This window comes from Haliotis asinina, chromosome 13 (genome assembly GCF_037392515.1).
Source record: "Haliotis asinina isolate JCU_RB_2024 chromosome 13, JCU_Hal_asi_v2, whole genome shotgun sequence".
Lineage (NCBI taxonomy): Eukaryota > Metazoa > Mollusca > Gastropoda > Lepetellida > Haliotidae > Haliotis > Haliotis asinina.
Genome location: NC_090292.1, coordinates 28,426,030 through 28,447,165, shown reverse-complemented (window position 1 = coordinate 28,447,165; position 21,136 = coordinate 28,426,030). Strand labels below are relative to the sequence as shown.

Below are 21,136 nucleotides of genomic sequence, written 5' to 3'. Positions count from 1 at the left end.
AGTGAGATCATTGTTGCATATATCAAACGCGCAGCAACCAAGTAACTTGTGACTAAGTACTGCTCGTCTGTTCCCAATTAACAATTAACATGATTTGAAGAACATTGAACACAACATTGTAAGTACAACATCTGTTGTAGGCATAGGAATGAATGAATGAGTGAGTGAGTGAGTTACTTCACATACATCATAGTGGTGAAGTGCTGAAGTGCGGAACCACTGAGTGTGCTCATTGATTCTGCTGCACCCATTTCATCATATTCAAAGGAACCACTGAGTGACCACATTGATTCTGCTGCACCCATTTCATCATATTCAAAGGAACCACTGAGTGACCACATTGATTCTGCAGCATCCATTTCATCATATTCAAAGGAACCACTGAGTGAGCGAGTGAGTAGGTTTTTATGTCACAGCGAGGCACACAAGAAATTTACATGTCACACATTTTTCCCATGTGGGGAATCGAACCCAGGTTTTCAGCGATATAAGTTAATGCTTTAACCAATAGCCAACCCCACTGTACTGTTGCCAGGAATGATTAACTTTGACTGTAAACTCCGAAATTTCTTTCAAAACATTATCAACATTATAAGAAATTGATATCACGATATACGACAAATGATATACGGTGACATCCTACAATGTAACCACTATAGTGTACCAACCACATGTATATTTATTTTTGCAATACGTGTGTATTTCACATTGTGCTGTAAACAAATGAACAACAATATCTCACATGCGTGCATTAAATAAAATGTGTTTTTCCTAAGTTACAATTATTCTAAACAATGCGAGTGAGTGAGGTTAGAACTATATGGCGGTGATCTGTAAATACTTGAGTCTAGACTACACAATTTAGTGATCAAAAGCATGAGCTTCGATTCTACACAAAGATTGACATAAATGGATCTTGTAGTGATCCATTTTGGGGTCTGCAAGAGGAAGAAATGTTCCCAGTCTGGAAGAATATGGCACACTTCACTTGATTGCTATAAAAAAAAAATACCAATCTCATGGCAACACTTTCCTTCCACTTTCATGATATACACAAAGAAATTAGTTAAGCACCCCCTAACATATCTCATGATTGAATGAGCCCAGATGTTTACCCTTTGGAGCATATCTGTGCCATGACTGGTTGTTATGTGATTTGTCGTCATGTACAACAATGGGATATTCCTGTACAGAACCTGGCCTCACTGGAAGCTGCTTTACACGAGCAGCAGCGTAGACTGCCCCTTCAGAGGATCAGGAGGCTTACAGGGGGTATGAGGAGGAGAGTGCTAGGGATCCTTCTGTACAGAACCTGACCCAGCTGGAAGCTGCTTTCAACGAAGAGTGGCGTAGACTGACCCTTCAGAGGATCAGGAGGCTTACAGGGGTATGAGGAGGAGAGTGCTAGGGATCCTCCTGTACAGAACCTGACCCAGCTGGAAGCTGCTATACACAAGCAGTGGCGTAGACTGACCCTTCAGAGGATCAGGAGGCTTACAGGGGGTATGAGGAGGAGAGTGCTAGGGATCCTCCTGTACAGAACCTGACCCAGCTGGAAGCTACTTTACACAAGGAGTGGCGTAGACTGACCCCTCAGAGGATCAGGAGGCTGACAAAGGGTATAATAAATTCAACAATAAATACTCCAGGGCCATACTTGTACAGACATGTTTTTGTATGAAAACAACATAGATTCCAAACATTTTGTCGATATTCTTAAGAGTCAAAAGATCATACAGGTAAAACCAAAGTCATGTCTTTCCCTGCTGGTCACAACAAATTTCATGTACGTGTTGAAAGCCTATCGTTGTAAAACTGCACGTGTGCTTAATATCGTTCTTTGACTTTGAGTATAGTTTCATTTTCATGAAGAAGTTGAGGAATATGCAGGTTTGCACTAGCTCATATCAAGAAGATTGAAACCCCAACACTGACAGGTTAATCAGGAGGTTCACTTGACATAACCTCTCATGGACACGTCCTCAGATCTTTGTGTGTAGAGGTATGGTATCGCAAAAAATCAGACTGAATGACCCTGATGCTAGAATCAGGGGCGTAGCTACCATCTTAGAAGAAAGCCCCGGGTTACATATGATTGCTGCTAGAAAGGCTGGGCAAGCCCTAAATACTATCTAGACATACTGGACAAAATAAGTTCGGGAAATTGGACATCACACTGTATTATCAATCTCAACTTCCTGGGGAGTATCAAATATCAATATCAAAGTAGAAGATGGTTATAAGTCTTAGCTGATGAGTGCAGAGGGAAACGGAAGGGTGAATGGGTTTTCAGTATTTTTTTTCTTTTAATTTTGGTTTTTTTTTATGCCATAAATCAGCAATATATGATGCTGGAATATTCAAGCTATATGATGGTAGATGATGAGCGGTCAGGCATTGAGTGGATATGGAGATATGCTGCTTTTAGCAATATTCCAGCAATATTCCAGCAATATCACGGCAGGGACACCAGAAATGGGCTTCACACATTGTAACCATGTGGGGAATTGAACCATGATGAGCAAACGCCTAAACCACTTGGTTACCCCATTGTCCCGCTCATCAAAGAGCAGATGAATGAGTGAGTGACTTTAAATGCAATGTTGCATATGCATTTCTCCAGCCATATAGTACTGAGACTATGTTTACAATGAGACAATCCGGTCAATGATATCCATGCTTAAAGGTATGAACTTCATTGATTAGTTGAACTCGGCAAAATTCCAGCTATATGGTCTGTAAATAATCTAGTCTGGAAAAGACAATCCAGTGATTGACATCATGAGCGTCGTTCTATGTTACTGTGTCAACCAAGGCTGCCAGCCTGACCATCTGATCCCATTAGTTGCCTTTTATGACAAGGATGGGTTGCTGAAGACCAATTCTAGCCCAAACCTTCATATGTTAATGCACTTTAGATACAAAGACGTGTCAACCGAGTCAACAGCGTGATAACCCGCTGACATTAGTGGTCTCTTATGACAAACATGGGTTGCCGCAAACCAATTCTGACAACAAATTTTCATTGGTCAGATATTTGTAAAAGCTAGGATAGGTTGTATTGTGGCAGGTTAGATTGTACTTTACCACTGACATTTGATTGGGTATCTATCTATCACGAGACAAGCAATGAGGACAATGAACACAGCAACATAACGGAAGGAGCAGAATATGTCCAGGCTACATAACAGGGGAAAAAATATTATGCCCTGTATTATCGAGGATGGATAGGAAAGGACACAGAAAACATTGAATACCTTTTCTCCATTCTTTTTGGACTGATGCAAACAGGGAAGAATAAAACAAGCTGAATATGAATGACAACAGCAAAAGCCAAACAGGGTTAGCAATCACAAGGAAACAATCTGTAGAAGACTGCTGGGGATTTATCCAGATTCCTAACTAAGTGCACCTGCTGGCAATTTGGGAAAAAAATGTCATTTTGTTCAAAGGTGGGATTTATTAATGTTTGTATTTTCATATTTATTGTTGATCCTACAAAAAATAATTATACAATAACCTGCAATTAGACAAGTTCGCCTTTGTTGATTTTCTTTTCACTCCTCAATCCAAAAATTACATTAGTGAGGGAGTTGAGTTTTACGCCACACTCAGCAATATTCTTGTTATATGGCGGCGGTCTGTAAATATTCAAGTCTGGACCAGACAATCCAGGCAATCAACAACATGAACATTGATCTGCGCAGTTGGGAACCGTTGACATGTGTCAACCAAGTCAGGGAACCTGACCACCCGATCCTGTTAGTCACCTCTTACGACAAGCATAGTCGCCTTTCGTGGCAAGCATGCGTTGCTGAAGGCCTGTTCTACCCCGGACCTTCACAGGTCCAAGCATAAAGGAAGAGGCATAATTCTAAGAACGTCAAAACAGTGACATTAAGATATGACTTTGAACGGTACAAATTAGCAACAACAAGTACTCTAATAAATCCCAGTTTGCAACAAAACTAAAAAGAAATTCCCAACAAATCAACCAAGGAATCTTAGTTTTGATAGTTTTAGATAATGGACTTGGATCTGTTAGCATACATAACAAGCATTCTCATCCTATTGTTGAAAAAAGAGATGGATTTACAGTACAGTGAGTGACGGAGGTATACACCTCTTTTGGCAATATGGGGGCACACCAGAAATGAGCTTCATAGATTGTACTCATGTGGGGAATTGAACCCGGGTCTTTGCAACACTACTTCATAATCAGCATCTCCATTGTGACAAAACTTAGGATCTCAAGGTCACGCCAGCTAACCTTTGAACGACCTATGACCATCCCGTCAAATGCGAGACAGATGAACAGATTTCACCAATCAGACAAAGGCTACAGTTTAGGGTTTGGTGGAACTTTCGAAATTCCCATCACTGACATCGATCTCTCAACAAATGAAAATTCGAATCACACACAGATATTTGATCTGCAGTTTATATGCTTAGCGTTTTCTCATTTAACTTATATTTCTGCAAGTTGATATCCTAGAATATCGAGAAAACCCTGTTCTCAGTGACCCATTGTTGTGGTGTGTTCCATGTGCATCACTCAGAATCGATCTTATGGAAAATAGCTTTCGAAATCGCTCGAGAACAAATGTTTTCAAGATAAAGTTCAAAAGGTACCTGTCAATGTCAGCTCTCACGATTTAGTAAGATGTGTTCAAATGAAAAAGTTAGCTGATGCGACCTTCTACTTGGGTTTGTTAGACTCAGTATAGCAGTGTAACGAATATTACTGAGCCAAAGTTTACATAGACTGGTTCATACAATACAGGCTGATATCATAAATATCTAATGGGACAAGATGAACAATGACAATCAACCAAATTTCTTGGCCGCATAAAATCGTTCAAATCACAGATAAAACCAGTCTTTAGAGTTAGAATTATGTCAGTCTCAACATCATCATAGGATTTTGAAGGGACACAACTCTTGTCTTAGACGACTGGCAATTAGAAAATCAAAATTATAGCAATTTTGGATTTAAATGATTGCTCACAGGAACCTGGGACACTGAAATGACAGCATTCTGCACAGGATTGACACATATTTTCATCTATACACAACTTTCTTTTCTTAATATTAAGACATTTATAGTTTTGCATACATGTGATGTTGAGATGTGTAGAAGCTTCACACTGAATAAATAAATTAGCAAATGTTAATCGAAACATTTAAAGATAAACATGTCTAAAGAAGCGAGGGAAGGCAAAAAGAGTAGTAGTTGTCTCCCTTGGGAGCAGCCACAAGATTTCATAGTTTGTCAGACAGTGAAAAGGTATTTTGACAAACCTGATTTTTATCTTTTTGCTGATATTCTCTGTTGACATCATGAGTTCTTCTTCAGGGTCAGAGGTCTCTTCCTTAAACTGGTTCATCAACTAAAACAAATACAACATACATCACTGGTCAGTAGAATAACAATCAACTACAAGAGACAAAGCAACAGTTAATGTGGAACAACAAACAGTGATCTATGTGGGGCAGTAAACAAAAGTCAATGGTGGGGGGAAGAAGAGAGGAAGAGACAAAACAACAATCAATGGACAGAGACAAAATGACAATCAGCTGGAAGGGACAAAACAATCATATTGGAGACAAAACAACAGTCAAAAGGGAGAGACAAAACAACTCTCAACTGGGAGAGACAAAACAACTCTCAACTGGGAGAGACAGAACTAATATTAATTGGGAGCGACAAAGTAACAGTCAATGGGGAGAGACAAAAGAACAATCAACTGGAAGAGACAGAACAACAGCAATGGGAAGAGACAAAACAACAATCAATGGACAGAGACAAAATGACAATCAGCTGGAAGGGACAAAACAATCATATTGGAGACAAAACAACAGTCAAAAGGGAGAGACAAAACAACTCTCAACTGGGAGAGACAAAACAACTCTCAACTGGGAGAGACAGAACTAAAATTAATTGGGAGCGACAAAGTAACAGTCAATGGGGAGAGACAAAAAAACAATCAACTGGAAGAGACAAAACAACAGCAATGGGAAGAGACAAAACAACAATCAACTGGGAGAGAAACAAAACAACAATCAACTGGGTGAGACAAAACAGCAATCAAAATCGAGACAAAACAACTGTGAGAGACAAAAGAACAATCAACTGAGAGAGACAAAACAATAGTCAATGCAGAAAGACAAATCCACCATCAACTGTGAGAGACAAAACAACAATCAAAATCGTGACAAAACAACTGTGAATGACAAATCATCAATCAACTGTGAGAGACAAAAGAACAATTAACTGGGAGAGAGAAAAAACAAGTCAGTGGGGAGAGACAAAAGAACTATCAACTGTGAGAGAAAAAAACAACACTCATCTGTTTGTAAAATGACAATCAGCTGACAACCAAATCCTTGTATTATTTTCCCCTGGATCAGCAAGACTAAGGGAGATAATTAGGTTGCAAGAAGATGGCCAGAGCTGGAAATCCTATGTTTAAGTCAAAGAGATTGAAGACGGTTTTATACCAGAATTTGCCTTCACACATTGTACATATGTGGGAAATAGAAGTCAGGTCTTCACTGTAACCAGCAAATGCTTTAACCACATGGCTACCCCATCGCCCCGTTTACCTCTGGTACATGCTGATACATAATGTCATTGGCACATGGTCTCTCCTCCGGGTCCTTGTTTAACATATCCATGATCAGGTCCTTGAAGCCTTGACTATAATTACCCTTCACAGGAGCAAACTGGCCCTGCAACATGAATTTCAAACCTTGGAATAGATCATCAATTTAAATGGAATAACCAAGCAGTTTGTTAAGAGAAGGTTTGCAGTGAATAATTGTACTAAATGACCCCAAACCATTTGTCTTGTGAAAATTTAAACTATCTTGAGTGGATTTCAGTTAAAGGTTACATGCAACCAAAAATTCAAATATAATAAAAACACAGTTATCACTTATTCATGACATATAAAATGCACTGCTGATTAAGAAAAAAACAAATAAACAAAATTATAAGCATATAATTGCAAATCAAAAGTGCAATATTTTGTATTTGGGTTTACCAGTCTAAGTAAACTTAGCCTCAGTGTATTTCGTCACACTCCACCGAGAGTCTAACAAAACCTAGTAGAAGGTCCCATCAGGTAACCTTTGAGCGACCAATGACCATCCAATCAAACACGAGATACCGAGAGCCATGATACCGAACCCAGTCAGAGCCAATGGGTGTGCACTCAAGTGTAACGATGCCTTGCCATTGGCCAGATCATTTACCGGCTCTTTGTTTACGGTGTATAAACCCAACATGTGTTAATTTCTAATTGCATGTGGTCAATAATTGAAGCTGTGCATTGCATATTGTCATTAGCAGACAGGCAGGCAGACATGTAGGTGTCAATAAACCAGACACTGAGTTTCTTTGTAACAGAGTCCGCTTATCACAATCAACACAGAATTTTTGTGTACGAGTAGATTATTTACTTGTTTTTGTACACAACCAAGATTAGTCTACTGCTCATGACCTCATACTCCGGGCAGGTATACTGTTTCAAGCACTGCGAACCTATTCACTGTCCATGTGTAATGAGAGCAGCATAGCTGATGAAACCACTTTTCCCCTCAGACCTGGGGCAAAATCAGTGAATTGTTTGAACTCCAATTTCGCAGGCTTTTTTTCATTGCATTTTTTTAACTTTATAGGTTGAATTGGCAGTTTTGATGATTTGTTTCGGTAAGTGCATACCGAAAGGTATCATAATCTGCAAAGTTGTGTTTTACGTTGCACGTGACCCTCAACGGTAAATTCAAATGGAGCACCAGGTTTATGCAACATACTAAAACAGCATACATTAGGAATAAATATTGCATACTGAAAGTCTTTTGCAATTTTGAGAATGTATTGTAATTAAAATTCTTTCCTTTTTGAAAGACTGTTCATGCAATTCCAGCTCTTCCATGCATCAAATTAAACACAAAACCGGATTTGTTTAGATGTTTCAGACATTTATTCAACCCCTGAATGAGGAGGCTGAGGTGGCATGTTTTTTCAGCAAGATTAGAGCAATATCAGTACAGGGGATGGGGAGTTCATTTGTTGAAGCCATACAAAGCAATATTCCAATAACTGTAAACTGTCTTATTTCCGTGCCTTTAAATTTTCACGAGTGATGGTCACTAAACCTTTTCACACCTTCTTATTTTTGCGAGGTGATCTTGTTACAGGGGCCTCTCTGAATGTTTTTACACGACATGCAGGTGCATGACCGTTGAGCTGTTATAAAATAAACACATTTGCGAAGTGATCTAACAACAAATTAATGTAATTGATTTCAGAATTATTCCTTTTTAATTAGATGCTAGAGCAATGAATGTAGAACGTGATTGAGCCGTGTTAATCCAGTTTAGCCCAGCGGTGACACGTGATTGAGCAATGACATCTGTATTGTTTTTGTGTTGTTGACTTATTCTTGCGTCATGAAGTCTGACGCGAAGTTCGCGAAAATTAAACGGTCATGAAAATTTGGCTGTTTACAGTATATGGTGGCAATCTGCAAATAATGGAGTCTGGGAACTGATAATGTTTCAAAAAAGTCAGCAAGTCTGACCAGCAGATCCTATCAGTCACTGCAATTCTAATCCGAATCTCAGATGTGTTTCACACAGTGTTCCCTTGTAGAGCACTGAAGAATCTGCAAGCAGCAGAACTACTTTAACTAAATTTAACCACTAGGTGATCACCAGGACGTAGATTTCCAAAGCTCTCCTAGTACTAAGATAGTCGTAAGTTAATGTTAATGAATGGCACTTACGATTGTCTCAGCATTAAGACAGCTTTGAAAATCTAGGCCATGGTTCTACTTTAGTTGAGAGGAGTTACCTTCATTATCTTGTTGACCAGTGCTGGTAGGTTGGAGCCTTCAAACGTTTTCTGTAGACAGGCCATCTCATATAGAATACAGCCCAGAGCCCAGATGTCCGACTTGAAGCTGTACTGTTTACCTTCACACTGTAACAAAAACAAATGAGAGTGTAAAAACACAGAAATACAGTAAGTAATGTTATTTGTTGTTTGTTTTTTAACACGCCACTCAGCAGTATCAACACGTGAAAATTCAGGTTAGAACTGGTTTTCAAGAATCATGTTGTGAGAAGAGGCAAATATCATGCTGGTCAGGCTTGCTAACTTTTTATGACACATCATCGGTTCCCAATTCAGAAATCATGCTGTTGATCACTGGACTGTCTGTCCCAGACATGTCACTGTAACCCAATTGTGTATACTGATGCAAATGATGTTGATCATTGAATTGTTTACAGATCATCGCCATATACAGAAACATTGCTGAGTGCAGCATTAAACAACAAGAACTAGTCTTTTAACAGGATTGATTGAGACTCATGCTGTTAATCACTGGATTGTCTTGTCCCGACTGAACCATTTACAGAGTGCTGCAAAATAACTGGAGTATTGCTGAATATAATGTTAAACAAAAAATAAACTAAACATGCAATATCCATGAAGAATATCTACGCATTTACAGTATGAGTGAGTGAGTTTATATTTAACGTCACATCGGGAATATCGCTGCCATATCGTGATATTTATAGTATGAACATTCTGATACTCTATTGTTGTGATTGCTGTTAAACATCAGCCAGACAGCAAAACACAAAAAAAAAAAACACTGAAAATTTAGAAGGGGGTCTTTAGGGGTATTTTACGGCAGATTTACATTGATCTAAAAAATGTTCAAAATTGAACCATAATCTCAGAAATCCATAGATCCGTGGAAAATTGTCATGTCTGATCAGACTTAGCAACAATTAATTCTATGCAGCTTTATGTTCTCACCATCTCTGGGCTGATATAGTAGGGTGTACCCAGTACAGTAAGTGCTCCCTTCTGGGCCGAGCTCATCATCTTTGATATGCCAAAGTCCCCAACCTTTACAATACCTTCCTTTGTCAGGAAGATGTTGTCTGTCTTCAAGTCTCTGGAACAAAAGTAACCCAATGCCATACCAAGTCAAAAATCACTTATCTTACCTTTAAGTACTTTCATTTCACTGGTCACTGATGCGTTAACAAGTTTCCCTGTCGCTTGAAAAAATATTACCTGCTGCCATGGTAACTGCCAAACTCTCCGCGGAGAAGCTGTATTGTTAACCACTGTATGATGTCATAGTATGTCGCATGGTCTCCGAAAACCATTTAACCGACTTGATCAGCTGTTTTTTCAGTTCACTATGTACACATTTAATTTTCTGACTTTCACTGCATGATTTAAACTACTTCACAAACTGAATCATTTGCACATGCAACTTGAACACAACTAACCATTTTTATAGCAGTTTTAAAGGGGCACTGTTGAGGAGCAATTTCCGTGGACCGGTGGTTTCTTTTGTTATTGTTTTTCTTCCGTGAGTACCCGGATGATATCCCAGAATTTATGACTGGTTCATGATCTCTGCTGCACCTCCCATATGCGCAAATGATAGTTTATGTGTAGACTGATCAACAAAGATGAAGTCATTTTACTTCGCTATTATGCAAACAAATCAAACACCTTGAAGTTTACTCATCTGCCAGTGATATAAAAAAACGTTAGGACTGAAAAATAACAAAGTCAGTGTACTTGTTTATATTTTGTCTTATAAACCTAATCAGTTCCTTGCCACATGGTCTGCTTATACTTACAGTAAATTTCTAACATGATTTTAATATCTAAACATTGTATAGATTGCCAACGTGAATCATATTTTACACACACCCTATTTGCGACCTAGTGCATGTTTTCTGTAATACAGATTCTGCTGAATGCTACAAGAAATAAATTAAAACAAAATGCAAATATTAAATTTAAGACAGATGAAAGTTATAGCAACAATGTTAGGCTATTACCTTGTTCAGGAATGTATCCATCAATATCCACACAAAATAACGATATTCCATTCATCTGCAGCTGGTGAATAATCCTGCTCTATGTCTTGTGTCTTTCAACAGTCTAATATCCAAAAAAGTGACACATCGTTTGATAAGTTTTCACACTGGTGTATACATAATCTCACTGGTCACCCAGGACAGCACACCTGGTTACTAACTGTATGATGTCTGCCATTAGTTAGCCAAAAATGAGCAACAATCCGTCAAGGCAGTGGTGGTTAATTCTTTGTAGGAAGGATGTTGTTTTTACACTCGTACTTTACGACAGGGTGTATTCAGTATAGATTATGTAAATCTACACTCATAAACACTGCCTTTTTGACAAATCTGCTGTGGAAGTAATTAATCAGTGTGTTATCGGTTAATCCTTTGATCGATGTCTGTTTTTGTAACTCAGTTGTTAAACCCTCTTGCATCACTTACATGCACATATTACATAACATGCAATACATTTGCCAATACAGACCCTAATTTATAATGTTGAGTATTTACTCGAGACAGGAGAAATACCAAATGGGAACCTATATCGAGTAGTTATAGTGGTGTTACTACTATTTACATCCATTATAAATTCCATACCAACGGAACTTCGTTGTTACATAAGAAATGCACATATTTATTTGCTGTGTACTTGGCTAAATGGGTATAATCAGGTTTTTTATGTAAGAAAGTTTTCAGATTTACAAATGGAAAAGTCTTTATTATTAGTTTACGAATTCAGATATATCAACTGTGCGTGTTTTATTATCATAGATAATAAACCAGGGTCGTAGCTATGACAGCTGGGCCAACCCCCAAAACTATCTAAATATAAAGCTTTGCAATCTTTCAGACTTATATGAAACAAATGGCTTGCTACATGTATGTAGACATCATATTTTCACATGACATGATTATATATCGAGGTAAAAAACACAGAAAAAGGATCACATTGGATCAGTCACTATACCATCTAGGCATTGGAGAGAAACTACACTGCTGGGATATTTTGTGACAATCAGATAAGGAATACCATGGATATTTTTAAATAACGGTACGTGATGGGCATCCGGCCTCCTCACTTTTTTGGGTGAAGAAATTCTGCTAATGTGGACAGGAGCCCAGTCCCTTTGTCCGTCATGGTCGGGGGAGCAGGTGTTGACCAATTTTCTGCTTGGTTTCGTAATTAGGCCGTTGGTGAGAAACATTATTCGCTCCGCATCAGTGCCCCTTTAAGCTTGTCAGAATATAAAGGAAAACCAAGTTCTATGGAGAGTCAACTTCTTCATTGCAATGGTTGTCACATTGCTTGATGGAATTTGAATGATGAACGCCTTGTGTGGAGGTTACTAACTTCATGGCCATTGCTTGAAGGAATTTGAATGATGAACGCCTCTTGTGAAGGTTATTTAGTTCATGGACACACTTGAAGGAATTTCTATGAGGAACACTTGCTTGATAAGGTTATTAAGTTCATGGACATGCAGGAACAAATTTGAATGAGGAATGCCTGCATAAGAAGGTTATTTAGTTCAATGACATGCTTGAAGGAATTTAAATGAGGAACGCCTCTTGTGAAAGTCATTTAGTTCAATGACATGCCGGAATGAAATTTAATGAGGAATGCCTCTTTTGACGGTTATTTAGTTCATGGACATGCTTGAAGGAATTTCAATGAGGAATGCCTCTTTTGACGGTTATTTAGTTCGACATGCTTGAAGGAATTTCAATGAGGAACGCCTCCTTATGAAGAGTTATTTACTTCATGGGCATGCTGAAAGGAATTTGAATGAGGAACACTTCTTGTAAAGGTAATTAAGTTTATGGACATGTTTGAAGCAATTTGAATGAGGAACACTTCTTGAAAAGGTTACTAAGTTCATGGACATGTTTGAAGCAATTTGAATGAGGAACACTTCTTGTAAAGGTTATTAAGTTCATGGACATGCTGGAAGGAATTTGAATGAGGAACACTTCTTGTAAAGGTTACTAAGTTCATGGACATGCTTGAAGCAATTTGAATGAGGAACACTTCTTGAAAAGGTTACTAAGTTCATGGACATGCTGGAAGCAATTTGAATGAGGAACACTTCTTGAAAAGGTTATTAAGTTCATGGACATGCTTGAAGGAATTTGAATGAGGAACACTTCTTGTAAAGGTTACTAAGTTCATGGACATGTTTGAAGCAATTTGAATGAGGAACACTTCTTGAAAAGGTTACTAAGTTCATGGACATGCTTGAAGGAATTTGAATGAGGAACACTTCTTGAAAAGGTTATTAAGTTCATGGACATGCTGGAAGCAATTTGAATGAGGAACACTTCTTGTAAAGGTTACTAAGTTCATGGACATGCTGGAAGCAATTTGAATGAGGAACACTTCTTGTAAAGGTTACTAAGTTCATGGACATGCTGGAAGCAATTTGAATGAGGAACACTTCTTGTAAAGGTTATTAAGTTCATGGACATGCTTGAAGGAATTTGAATGAGGAACACCTCTTGAAAAGGTTATTAAGTTCATGGACATGTTTGAAGCAATTTGAATGAGGAACACCTCTTGAAAAGGTTACTAAGTTCATGGACATGCTTGAAGGAATAAGGAACACCTACCTGTGTAGAATATTGTGCTCATGGATATGCCTGATTGCCGCAACTATCTGCTGGAACATTGTCAGAACATCTTTCTCATCCAGAGGTTTCTCCTGGGATGACAGGAACTGGGCCAGGGTCCTGAGCAAACAAGATCCATTTGAAATCAATGTTTATTCCTTGAATGGTTTCCCACGTGAAACTGAGAAAACTGATGGGAAATCAAACCTAGGTCAATGGTTTGGTGAGGAATTAAGTTGGAAATTTTACAATTTTTTTCCAACGTCATCTTTGATTCAGAATGATAACAAAATGAATTGTTCCAAAATATCAGCTGATGTACATGTCACCACACATGCATAGTCCTAAGTCCATCATCACGAGTGCAATGACTGCAGACATTTGAAACCATGTCTCTGACTGATTTTGGAATAAAATTTCCATGCTGAAAATAATTTGATTAATCTAACAGCAAACTTGCAAACTGCAAACCAAACCTTTCTACTGCTTGACACGTATCAGATGAGCCGGCGCAGTAAATTCATTTGTGACAAGTAGGCTGGGCAGGGAGTGTAGATGAATATACTGGGTTGCTTGTTTAAAATGGAATGTTCTGGAGGGCAATCTCATACATGCAAATTGAGGTCATTTGTCAGGTCTTGGCTAATCTAATACTGATCAAGCAAAAATACAAAATCCACCACAATCCAACCAACCCGCCATCAGCATACTCAATCTCGATCATGAGCACACCATCCTCCTCGAAGCTGTCGTAGTAGCTGATGATGTTTGGGTGGTCCAGCATTGCAAGGACGTTGACCTCGTTGAGAGCCAGCTGCCGTTCAGCAGCGTTCAGGTCGTGCATGTTGATTTCCTTCAGGATCACTAGGTAATCGTCATCTTTCTTCTTGTACAACACTGCTGCCCCGTACGCCCCTGGAACCAATACACAGAACTGGTGTGAGGATTTATTGATATGCATCGATACCACGATCCATGGTTGCCGATACAATGAATTGATACAACATATTACACTGTTGTATATCATGATACAATACTGAAAATGGGACATAATACATGGATGTTTAACTTTGAATATTGTAGTATCGCGACTGAGATTTCCCAGTATGCATTCCTCCCTGCAACACTGAGTGGAACGATGTAAACTTTCCTCACTAGGCCTTTTTTCATCTGTTTGCTGCAGCACTCTGTGCTGCTCCCCTTATAACTAGTTGTCAGTTACAGCATACATGTGACCACTTTAAACAATCACCCTTGTTCTTGGAGCCACTATCATATCTGAGTAGTGGGGAGGTTGGGAATCCATTGCATCTTGCAGGATAAGTATATAAATACACAATTTATAGTTAAAATTTACAAGCAATAAAACTTAAACTATCTCGTGGTATGCACTTATTCCCCTGTCAGATGCCCTTGATTTTCACTATAATGATCGAGATCTAAATCCCATACTCTAATTTATACTTACGAATAATGAGATCAGGGCGCATGTCAACGAAGCAACCGTAGTGCTACAACTATCATTACTCCTATGCTATATCACAGACTTTATGAATGCTGTAGACGTACAATAACTTTGTGAAGTGTGCCCCAGACAGTCAGACTCACCAACTTTTACTAATACTTGTCATTTTATGCATAGAGTGATGCTCATGATGTCTATCTTTAGATTATCAAGATCCCAGGGATAAAATAAAAATAAAATGCAATGTTTTCAAAGGTGGTCAGACTCATTGCCTTATGAATGCCTCTCATCGTATTTAGATTGCAAGGACAATGTCAGTCACCAGACTGCTGACACTGTATCATTTACACTGACCTTGTTTATGCATGTCTTTATAATCACACACTGATGCTCATGATGTCAACCACTAGATTGCTGAGACTCAGTTAGTTGGAGTCTTGTTGAGAATGGTGTTACACACAAGAAACAATGTAAAAAACAGAATATATACATATAGAAACGCAAATCATATCATGCTTCTGGTATACCTTTGCCAACAGTCCTGATCTTCTCAAATCCTGCGAGAGTCTGTTGATGTCGTCCACTCCAGTTTCTAAGCTTTTCTAGACGAAAGTACAGTTCTCCCACACTGTGTAACAGAGAATCAGAAATTTGACAATACTTGTTTCATCTTCCATTGTGCACTTTCACTTTTCTTCACACCACAGTACTCCAGTGAAGGTCCCGGGGTAGAATAGGCCTTCAGCAACCCATGCTTGCCATAAAAGGCGACTATGCTTGTCGTTAGAGGCGACTAATGGGATTGGGTGGTCAGACTCGCTGACTTGGTTGGCACATGTCATCGGTTCCCAATTGCGCAGATCGATGCTCATGTTGTTGGTCACTGGATTGTCTGGTCCAGACTCGATTATTCACAGACCGCTGCCATATGGCTGGAATATTGCTGAGTGGGGCGTAAAACTAAACTCACTCACTCACAGTACTCCAGCTACATGCCATTGGTCTGTAAACAAGTCTGGACCAGGAAATCCAGTGATCAACAGCATGAGCATTGATCTACACAACTGGGATCCGATCACATGTGTCAGCCAAGTCAGCAAGCTTGACCACCCAATTCTGTTAGTCGTCTGTAAGTCTGAAGTCTGGGAATGTAGACGAAGAAAGAAGCCACAATATTGACCCATATAAGACCACTCAATAATCATGTATGATGTACAGAAACATTTACACATCATTTGGAAGAATATTATCAAAACAGAATCACAGTTCATTCACTGATTGCTTAATAACAAAATGAATATATTTACAAAAAAAAACAAGCATTAATTTTTCACAATCGTTCAATTTTTCATCAGTGCAAGTTTCTCAATGCTTAATGGGGAAGTGTACACGAAAATAATCACTTCTTTTCTATGTGAACCAACTTGGACTTTTTTAATTACTCAATATTAAGGTTTGAAAATATACACACATTTTTATTACAATGAATGTATAACTTTTCTTTAAGTGCAGAGAAATGTTTATGCCATTATGAGGCCTCTGTTTGTGGAGCTAAACAGGTCACAGTTACCACCCTTTGATTATGACATAATTGGTGCCACCTCATTTCGACTGATCTTCTGTCTAGGCCCAAAGCCAGAAGGTGTAAATACTGACATTAATCACATGAAAACACAGATGCAAAAATATGAAAGACAGTGTAAGCAGTAAGGTAACGTATCACACACAGTTGTGTGTATTTTCATTCATAGTCTCACCTCAAAGAAAATGTCAAAAATGTTGATGTGCATGTGACATCACTATCAGGAAGTGACTTTCTCAAAATGGCGTGTTCATTGACATGAGTATGCAGGATGTTTGGGAGGAAACTTTCGTTGTTTCCAGCAATGTATACTCAACACGCACAAGAAACGCAAGTTTTTTATCCAATAAGAAACAAACTCAGACCTAAATGGATATGGGTTTTTGGCATATAGTGATGCCTGATGGTGTCACCAGTAATTATTGTTGCAGTGTGGAAGGACTGAGCATAAACATATCAATAGAAGGAATCACCAAAACGCACCATACCAATGAACAAGTGGGTATCATGCACAAGCTTCTCTTGAAATCCAACTTGCATGAATTGTCACCATCATTTGGTCCTTTACTCCATGTTCAACAATGCCACGCTTACATCAAATTGAAAGAAATCAGGCTATCAGACGTTCAGAAACTGAGTGTCTGTCCAAAATGGTGCCCATCATTTCGACGTAAACAAAACCACAATTTACTGACTCGAGCATCAATACAATGCTAAAAAGGCCACAGATTAACTTCTTTGCAACAGTCGTCAAAGAGTCATGACCCGTCTACAAGATCGGAACCTTACACATCAATACAATGCTAAAAAGACCACAGATTACCTTCTTCGCAAAAGTCGTCCAAGAGTCACGACCCGTCTACAAGATCGGAACCTTACACATCAATACAATGCTAAAAAGACCACAGATTACCTTCTTTGCAACAGTTGTCCAAGAGTCACGACCCGTTTACCAGATCGGAACATTACACATCAAGACCAACAAGATCTGCTCTTGTCAACTCCTTTACCTTTCCCAAACTTAATGATGTCATTATTCTTGGTGGCCAAAGAAATGTCGTCCCTCATTTTCCTGTTGTCTAACTGACCTTGTTTGCATTTCTTGTCTTTAATATTGAAAATTACATATGTATCTAGTTTATACTTGACTTGCGTTACTTTTGCATGTGAGTATATATGCAAAAATGTGACATGTAAGGAGTCATATTCATATGACGTATTCTGACAAGCATGTTGTTATTATCCATTTTGTTTCCACTGTGATCAAGGGCAATAGTCAGAATATGAGGAGAGTTTGTGAGTGAGTTTGGTTTTACGCTGCTTTTAGCAATATTCCAGCAATATCACGGCAGGGGACACCAGAAAATGGGCCTCACACATTGTACCCATGTGGTGAATCGAACCCAGGTCTTCGGAGTGACGAGCGAACGCTTTAACCACTAGGCTACCACACTGCCCCAGAAATGAGGAGTGCCGTCATCATTGTATGTAAGTTTGCATCAGTCGTGGTTTCGTGCTTAAGGAAACTATAAATCTTGTTTTGAATCATGGAAACAATTAGAATATACTTATCTTTATCTATCTCCTGCTACAATGCTGTTCAGATGAATGTTCTAAAACATTTTAGCAAGTGTATGAAACGAATAGGAGAACAGATCACTCACAGTCTGAGAAAATGAAGCACAGCATAAAATCTGAGATGAACTTTGTTTACATTTCAAACAAATGGCCCTTTCACAGCACGACACCTGATATATTTGGTTTTGGTGACAAAGACCGTTTGTGATTTTATTTGGAACTGTATGAGGAATTCAAGGATTCATGTAGGGAAGATGGTTTTGAATTATAGTTGTGATGTCTTGGGCAAATCGACATTCGTGTTGTTTCCTAAACAATATCAGCGATTCTCGGTTCATAGACGATGTTTCAGAACAATCACTGGTGATTTGGACAAACGATAAAAATACAGATGATCATGATGATACATTTTTCTTGTTTTCTGGGGTTTCTTTCATTAAAAAAGTCAATTCTCCCTGCGAAATTCGACATTTTAATTCAGGCATACTATAAATTACGAAAGACTCAGTGAATCTGCCCTGCAATGAGCAGACATGATATCATAGAAAAACGAATTTCAAACAGAATTCAAAAGTGCGAATTGTATCTACAAATGTCCATCTCCAATTTGTGTGTCATGTGCGATACCTGCAACCTTCCATGAACGAACAAACATGCACGCCTTCTTTGTCATTTTTTTTTACTCAACCAACTACCCATGATACAAGATTAGAGTTACCTCCCTTTAGGTACGCCGTTACTGTCAGAAGCAGCCTGCAAATGACTATATTGATGCTTGTAGTGTTCACTAAATTATCTCCAATCCAGTATCTTTGGGATGTATTTGCATATGGTTTCAACATCTAAGTGAAGGCTGAAGAGGGGGGACATATATACAATTTTTGTAGCAATGACCCAAATGCAGAATACTTTCACATTCACCAATGGCAAGCTAGATGTAGTGCATACATGTGTGTTTAGGTGAAAGAAGTTACTGTTGGTTGGAAAGACGACCGAGTCAGGTTGAATGTTATACAGTTTGGTTGCATCGTAACACTTTTTGTACAATGTCACGGTGTGGAACCGACCACATTACTAGCTGATGGCCACGCAACAGCTGAATTAAACTAGAAGCCTGTACATCGAGGCACAAGAACCACAAATACACCTGCAGCTCTTGAAATGGGTCTAATAAGGTGTACCAATGTCATTCGTTTATCATTTGGGCACCAGTGACTTCATTCTCATGAGACCTAAGCCATGGTGTGTTCACTGTGGACATAATACTCTTGGCTAATGTGGGAGCATGGAATTGATATAAAAGCAAAAAATAAATTAGTTACTTCTGACATCTGTTTTGTTTCAGCTACAGAACTACTTGATAAACATTCCTTATGATGAAAAAGTGGAAGACGAAAAAGTTAATTTTCATGTACACTTGCCCTTTGCATAGTGTTGGAAATTGGTTGAAATCTTACAATTGATGATTGCTTTATTACTAACAAGCCATCATCAAAACTTTTGTTTGAAGATTTTTTTTCAAGTTTTCTTATCCAGGTTGCAGATATGTATAACATGACACAATCATCGAGCAAATTTGGTCAGCGTCATTTTTCAGATTCTCCTTTCCGGGTTGCTATTGCAGATATGTATAACAGGATGCAGCTTGTTACTTCAAAGTAATTACTAATATATCATGAACATAAACTTCCTGGAATCTTCAAGAAATATTCAGTCATGACTTTGCAGTAAGTGAAGTTTTCTACGAATTAAAAACGTTTTCAACTTAAGAACTTTTAATATATGTTCCACTGTCAAGTGTTTTAAACACTAAAACTGCAGTTCCAAAATTATTCGTGTTTGATTATGGGAAAAAGTGATCAATTGTTTGGTCGTGTGGTCATTGAGAGCTATCTTCTATTACTTCAATAAATTAGAACACAACCACTTAAATAAAACCCTGAAAGTTCAAACACATCAACACTAATATGAATCACTAACTATACCTGCTGACTCGGAGGTTTTCCTCACTCTTCTTCATACTGGAGTCTACTGCAGCAAAGTCCTTGTAGGCAGCCACTGGCACCTGTAAAACAAATACAGAAACTCACACTATAAATGACTTAAATATTGACTGACATAGGAGAATATTCCTGAGTAGGTGACAAATGTTGCTAAATTTAAATCCAATATACCAGATGCACTACCAGTCTAAAAATAAAGAAACATAAATTCAAAATTTTCACTGCCCCAGTGCAGTATTAAAGGAATATATTGACTGGTCATGTCTCACCCCCAGGACACAATCAAATCATCCAGTACACTCACCCCCAGGACCACGGCCATGTCCTCCAGCAACAGCTTGATGTCTCCATGCTGGTAGACTGTGCAGGCCAGGAAGTCCAGTCTGGTGCCAGTCTGTGTACAGTCCATGTGTTGCTTCACAATCGTGGTGAAGAATTCCTGAATGGCTGGCTGGTCATTGAAGCTCTCCCTGCTCAGCACCTAGACACAAATGAGGTGGATTGTGGGTTAAAGGGTGTCATCGTTCAGTGACATTCAATCCCCAGACATGAAGCTAGCAAAGTTTGGCTAGCAGTAGTCAAATAGTAACAAGGGCTGTAACAATGCATCGAACTATCAATGGATTGCAATTGCGGACAGCAACAGCAATTAATCGATGATACAAATGAAAAATTATCAGTGCATCAATAGTGTGTGCGACTATCAGCTCCCCTGAAAACCAAACAGGCCTACCAGCACCGCCTAAAATGTGTCCGATAATAAACTGAAATCAATGAAGTCCAATGTCTGATTCATGAGAAATGGCTAACAGTAGTAGTGAATAACAACACTAAAACCTATTGACAATGATGATGAGAGAATAATGATACCCAGATTCAAACGCTTGTGGCACATTAAGTTAATTACATCAACTAACCAAATCTGACCAGCTTTTATTAACCAGGTTAGACAATGATATTCAGTTCTAACCAAAAACCAAACTGTTGATCTCC

General features: G+C 38.6%; 1 protein-coding gene across 1 annotated transcript in view; it reads right to left on the bottom strand.

The window, feature by feature from the left end:
- The window catches only part of LOC137259777 (uncharacterized), a 51,361-nt gene that overhangs the window by 27,346 nt on the left and 2,879 nt on the right, over positions 1–21,136 (bottom strand). Inside the window, exons 4-12 of the mRNA XM_067797391.1 lie at positions 20,448–20,624; positions 20,126–20,205; positions 15,508–15,608; positions 14,211–14,430; positions 13,516–13,635; positions 9,836–9,977; positions 8,861–8,989; positions 6,607–6,732; positions 5,302–5,390 (exon numbers count right to left, since the gene is read on the bottom strand). Of these exons, the coding sequence (XP_067653492.1) occupies positions 5,302–5,390; positions 6,607–6,732; positions 8,861–8,989; positions 9,836–9,977; positions 13,516–13,635; positions 14,211–14,430; positions 15,508–15,608; positions 20,126–20,205; positions 20,448–20,624 (1,184 nt within the window). The remainder of the gene's footprint in view (positions 1–5,301; positions 5,391–6,606; positions 6,733–8,860; positions 8,990–9,835; positions 9,978–13,515; positions 13,636–14,210; positions 14,431–15,507; positions 15,609–20,125; positions 20,206–20,447; positions 20,625–21,136) is intronic.